The sequence below is a fragment of the Diaphorina citri genome, unplaced genomic scaffold (genome assembly GCF_000475195.1).
Source record: "Diaphorina citri unplaced genomic scaffold, Diaci psyllid genome assembly version 1.1 scaffold984, whole genome shotgun sequence".
Classification (NCBI taxonomy): Eukaryota; Metazoa; Arthropoda; class Insecta; order Hemiptera; family Psyllidae; genus Diaphorina; species Diaphorina citri.
Window position 1 is genome coordinate 26,500 of NW_007378415.1, and position 6,386 is coordinate 32,885.

Here is a 6,386-nt window from a genome sequence, read left to right on the forward strand (position 1 = left end):
CTAGTGGGACCTATTTGAAGCACAAATCATCAATCGATATGAATTTCCCATTTTTGGTGCTTCCCCTATTGGCGGGAGAACATGGAAAAATGAAAATTTGAATAGGCCATAACTCCGGCCCTGCTTGTCGGATCGAGCTTAAACTTGTACCAAAATCCTACGTTCCTTAAGACCTTTAATATGACGTATCACAAACAGGGGGTTCTTATTTAAGATTTTAAAGTTGGTCCCCATTTCGCGGACTTCGCGAAATTTTTCGCTAATCGCGATATTGCCAAAATATCCGCATTAAAAATCAAAAAGTTACGGGTTTTTTTGTTTTTCGAAATTTCAAACAGGCTTCGAGAAAAACAATTGAAGCATAAATTCTGGGACACCCTGTATAAAACAAAGGAGATCACAGTAGGTACATACTACATTAATACATTACACAAGAAAAGGGATGTCATTACTAATGAATAGGTATACGATAGATTGCAGTAGTTATTCACTGTAAAACAGAAGAGATGATAGTACTTTTCATTCATTTACACATTGAGGGAGATTGCAATAAGGGAGATGTCAGCTGTTCACTGGAGCAGATTCCTCAGATCAGAATGACCCTGTCATCGCCTGGACATTCTATTGGTGTTCTGATCCAAAATATCAGGCCAGACTTGGTCTCCTTCACTATCCGCTATCATTTCCGTCTGAAACAAGAATAGAATAGAATGGAATATAGCAGAATAGATCGGAATAGAATAATATTCTATTCTATTAGTGTTCTGATCCAAGATATCAGGCCAGACTTGATCTCCTGCACTATCTGCTATCATTTCCGTCTGAAATAACATTGGAGGTGTTAAAATATTTCAAGTTAAATTTGATAAAAATCAGACAAAGCGTTCGATAGGTAACATTTGAAACCAAATTTCATCAAAATTAGATAAACCGTTCGAGAGTGATCGCGGGAGAAAACTACATACCTATATTGTTGAAATAATGGGACTACCTACTTGGTAAACCTAGGCAGTCTAAATAAAGCCTAAAAACTTGTAGCCTTTTTCCTTTAATATGTGCAATTTTTACACTGATGATGCCAGCAATGGCGAAACATGTCCGTTTGTCAAAAAAAAAAAAAAAAAATAAATAATTTAAGGATCCCTCCAAGAGAAACCCTCCAAGAGAAAATTTAAGGATGTTGTAGAAATGATTTATGGTAACAAGAAAAGATGGCCTGGGCGTGTAGCAAGATTCAAGGAAGTAAAGGGATTATTTGTTAAACCTGGGCAGTTTAAATAAAGCCTAAAACCTAACAATTCGCTTCGATCGTTCTCCACTTACCTCATGATCCGAAGAGTCGGCTATGGTATCGTTAAAGTTCTCCGTGGTCTCCCCATCCGAATTGTTGGTGTAGTGTACAAGTTACTGGTGTTTTTCTTTTCAAGATGAGTCTTCACAAAGTCACGCCAGAATCAATCAGTATGTAAGTAAAACGTTGTAATTCGCTTTGATCGTTCTCCACTTACCTCATGATCCGAAGAGTCGGCTATGGTATCGTTAAAGTTCTCCGTGGTCTCCCCATCCGAATTGTTGGTGTAATAGGACGACTCCAGTTTGACGCCGTCCATTTTAACTCCGGCTGGCGTGTTGACGGAGCCCGCACTCTCCAGTTTAGATATCGAGTCGATCACTTTCCTGTTGTTCGGACTTAGACTGGAAGCAGAAAAAATTAATGTGAGCTGTTAGTAATTTCGTAATTTTACTCACATAAAAGGTACATATTTTTCATACATGATTAAACACATTTTAAATTGAATTTCCTGGTGGACATCTTGTTCTAAGATAACAGTCTAAATAAACCACTACTTATACTCGATTAAGCATTCCGAACGAATAATGTTCGTTCTCGGAACGGCTGGCTTTCTCCTATATCGTGTCTTCCCTAGTCTCTTCGATTTTGGGATAAGACCTTAGCAGTTACAGGTCCCTCTGTAAAACCTCTCCTAAAAAAAAAAAACCTCATAAGCCAGCATTGTTAGCTTCGAGGTACCGCGCCTGCTTCGTAAGCGCTAGGTCGCGGGTTCGATTCCTGCCCCGGGCGCGAAGTTTATCCTAAACAGATAAGGTTTGTGAGAAATAAATGTGAGCTGTTAGTAATTTCGTAATTTTATTCACATAAAAAGTACATATTTTTCAGATATGATTAAACACATTTTAAATTGAATTTCCTGGTGGACATCTTGTTCTAAGATAACAGTCTAAATAAACCACTACTTATACTCGATTAATCATTCCGAACGAATAATATTCGTTCTCGGAACGGCTGGCTTTCTCCTATATCGTATCTTCCTAGTCTCTTTGATTTTGGGACTAGACCTTAACAGTTACAGGTCCCTCTGTAAAACCTCTCCTAAAAAAAAAACCTCATAAGCCAGCATTGTTAGCTTGGAGGTACCGCGCCTGCTTCGTAAGCGCTAGGTCGCGGGTTCGATTCCTGCCCCGGGCGCGAAGTTTATCCTAAACAGATAAGGTTTGTTTCCGGAGCGGTTGTCTTTCTCGTATCCTGTCCTCTTTCGATTGCGGGACAATAAGACCTTTGTTACAGTTCCCTCTATGTTCCTTTGTTACAGTTCTGACTATCAAACCTTTTTCTTAAGTAAATCCTTTACCTGAGAGCTTTGGAGAACATTTCGAATGCCTTCTCTTCTTCATGTATCCTAGTGTAGTAGTCTCCTAACATGTAGAACAATCGCCATGATGAGTTGAGTTCCCTTTGCTTCTCCAGAATCTCTATGGCCTTGTGAATATTCTCCTGGAAAACATAAGAGCAAAGGTGTCGTTTCCATTAAATTTTGAGACATTAATAAAATGAATTGAACCTTTCTTTATATTCCATACAAATAGAGATTTGGGATGGATTTCACTCATATTTTTTCGTCCCTAGGAGGCCTGTTATTTATTTCCACTCGCTTACAACCGCTTAGCCCACCAGATCAACCTTCCAATTTCGCGTTTTGAACCTTTCTTTATATTTCATACTAAAAAATCTGAATCATGATTTTTTTGTGGTGAAGCTGAGAGCTTCACCACAAAAAAATACACACATGCTTGTGTACGTTATATCTTCGGGTTGAGGAAATATGACCATGTTTCCGACCCTAGAAGATCCCTAATGTGGTTGACTGTCGAGAAATGAACCTTTCTTTATATTTCATACAAATAGAGACTTGGGATGGATTTCACTAATATTTTTTCGTCCCTAGGAGGCCTGTTATTTATTTCCACTCGCTTACAACCGCTTAGCCCACCAGATCAACCTTCCAATTTCGCGTTTGATGCGGTTTGTTTATTTATTTTTATTATTTTTATTATTATTTTTTTTACAACCGCAACAGTTTTTTTATTTCTTTTTCGTTTAATGCATGACATCATCACCATAATCTCCGCGAAGCCAAACTATTGGGTTATAGGTACAATGAGTAAAAAAACACACAGTTTGTTTTATTTCAAGCTCTTTCTTGTACTTACCCCAGCCACCACCTCTGCCATACAGAACACTGCGGGCAAGTACTGTTCATCCAACGCCAGCGCTTTCTTCAGCAACGGAATCACCTTGTTCTCAGCCGGATCTTTCACCAGGAGACTTGCATACAGGGTGATCGCCCGAGGACTGTTCGGTAACATTCGGTACATAGACCCTGCCACACTCAGCGCCTCGCGATGTCTATTGATAGTGGATGTGGAGAAGAAGACAAAAGTTAGAAGAGAAAATTTCATTGTTTTCGTTCTATTTGTTGCAAAAATTTGCAAATCGTTAGAATCGGTGAGATGTTGTAAATTGTTATATTCATTTATTAATAAAATTCCTCAGCTCCCATGGCGTAGTGGTCACTGCGCTCGCATTGCACGCGGGAGACCCGGGTTCGATTCCCGGCGGGGTAAAAAAAATTGTATCATGCAAATGACTGATTCCGTGACTGGCTGGTGCTGGGGCCACTCAGCCTCCCGGTACATAGACCCTGCCACACTCAGCGCCTCGCGATGTCTATTGATGGTGGATGTGGAGAAGAAGAAAAAAGTTAGAAGAGAAAATTTCATTGTTTTCGTTCTATTTGTTGCAAAAATTTGCAAATCGTTAAAATCGGTTAGATGTTGTAAATTGTTATACCTATTCATTTATTAATAAAATTCCTCAGCTCCCATGGCGTGGTGGTCACTGCGCTCGCCTTGCACGCGGGAGACCCGGGTTCGATTCCCGGCGGGGTACAAAAAATTGCATCATGCAAATGACTGATTCCGTGACTGGCTGTTGCTGGGCCCACTCAGCCTCGTGAGGAAAATCAGTAGCTATGTAATATAAATGCGCATAGCAACCAGTGCCCCAGCATGGTAGGTAAACATTGAGTGTTGGATTATTGAGATATTTGGAAAATCCTACAATGCTGCAGTGAGCACCAAAGTTGTGATATAATAACAGAAAGAGAAGGCATTTCTTCATGCTAACCTCTAAACTAGTTCTGGAGTTATAATGAAACTGGTTCAGGCAAACTTAAGCTATTTTGGTAAGTTTTAAACGAGGAGGAATCAGCTCGGTATTCATTGTGCTTGACATAGAATGATTAAAAAAAATAATGAAAATAAATGAATCATAAATACCTGTTGAGCGCCGTGTAAGTGAAGCACAATGAATCGGTATTCAGTAAGAGAAGGCATTTATTCATGCTAACCTCTAAGTAAACTAGTTCATAGAATGAACTTGACATAGAATGATTAAAAAAATAAGGAAAATAAATGAATCATAAATACCTATTGAGCGCCGTGTAAGAGTCAATTACGCCCTTATGGGGTTCGTAGCGGTGAGGGGCAATATGGAGGGCCTCACGAAAATGACTGACGGTAAGGAAAATAAATGAATCATAAATACCTGTTGAGCGCCGTGTAAGAGTCAATTACGCCCTTATGGGGTTCGTAGCGGTGAGGGGCAATATGGAGGGCCTCACGAAAATGACTGACGGCATCTGAGTATTTCTTGAGATCAAATAGGATTGTGCCTTTTAGTATGAGGGGCTCAACTGACTTGGGATCCTTGGTGCATGCCTGATGGGAGAAAGAGAGATTTTATTAACATTTCTACAAACTATAAGTCCCATATGTAAACTTGTTTATAGAGTGTTTATAAAGTCCAGGGAGTCCTGAATATTTTTTGAACGGCTAAAGATGAGAAGCTGAAATTTGGGTTAGTGTTTTATCTTTTAAAAATGCCATTTTTTGAAGTGTTCGCCGAATTTCGGCCGAAGCCAGGGTCGACCCCAGGGGGCCGACTTTAAATCTTCAATGGAAACCCCCTACTTGTGATACATATCAAAGGTCTTAAAGAACGTAAGTAATACTTTGGTACAAGTTTGAGCACGATCCGACAATCAGGGACGGAGTTATGGCCTATTCAAAATTTCATTTTTCGATGTTCTTCAGCCAATTGGGGCAGTACAGGCCTGTGTAGCTGGTGGGTTGTGTTTATCTGTTTATTGTAAAATAAACACCTTTCGTTGGCTGCGGTTTGGGCGGCCTATCCTCTTTCGGTCGGGAGGATCTTGATTGTCAACAAAATCCCTGTGAGATCCGCTCCCTATTTCAAACGGGGTCCGGCCACCTAGCTCGGGCGCTGGCCATCGGCGATGCGTCCGCGCGATGGAAAATTCGATTGATTCCACCATTATGATCCTCGCTCTAAAGTCTGTAGACCAGTACAAGATTAAAAGTCCTTTCTGCTTATAACTCTTTGATGTCTTAGCTCCAAACCTGTAGTTCGGCGCGACAAGATAGTGCGTCTCTTGTTAGCGCTGGGACCTCGCTCAATATGGATGCAGCGATGGCATGACTTAACTTGCGACTTACACGTGTGCAAGGATAGGAATAGAATAACAAAGGTACGTTCTTTGAATGAACAGGTTCTCGTAACCTATCTCCTTCTTGACGTCACTCATAATAGTAATCAATAATTCATAATCTCTCATATTTATGCCTATCCTTATCGGTCGAATGATAATGATAGTAATAATAAATATCCTTGAGATCCGATCATAATAATCCGATAGTGACATACCGGCGTGGATGCGGTTATCGTGCGCGATCATAATCGTTAATGTCCAGTGAATCATATTTCAGTGTGTAAAGTCAGTAATCATAAAGTCCTATTTGCTATAATCTCATCGGTAGTGTCATAATCACAACCTGTAGATGCGCAAAATCGATTAGTGCTCATAATCATAGTCGCTTGACCTCATGAATATGGATGCACGATGCCTGATCATAATGCGATTTATCAGTAGGTGATAAGCGAATAGTTATAATCGATACTTTAATCGATATCTTAGAATATACTCGATGTTGATCATATCATAATA

General features: G+C 40.0%; 1 protein-coding gene and 1 long non-coding RNA gene across 2 annotated transcripts in view; both read right to left on the reverse strand.

Annotated features, from left to right (window-relative positions):
• Positions 1-440: 440 nt before the first annotated feature.
• LOC103513546 overlaps positions 441-6,386 on the reverse strand; it is a 14,289-nt gene continuing 8,343 nt past the window's right edge. Inside the window, exons 7-11 of the mRNA XM_026826715.1 lie at positions 4,907-5,079; positions 3,511-3,706; positions 2,652-2,794; positions 1,509-1,695; positions 441-689 (exon numbers count right to left, since the gene is read on the reverse strand). Coding sequence (XP_026682516.1) covers positions 606-689; positions 1,509-1,695; positions 2,652-2,794; positions 3,511-3,706; positions 4,907-5,079 — 783 coding nt within the window. The 3' untranslated portion in view covers positions 441-605. The remainder of the gene's footprint in view (positions 690-1,508; positions 1,696-2,651; positions 2,795-3,510; positions 3,707-4,906; positions 5,080-6,386) is intronic.
• Positions 3,988-4,879, reverse strand: LOC113469196. Its single transcript, XR_003392688.1, has 2 exons — positions 4,789-4,879; positions 3,988-4,027 (listed from the first exon to the last, which is right to left on the reverse strand). It is a non-coding gene; the product is annotated as an uncharacterized LOC113469196 (long non-coding RNA).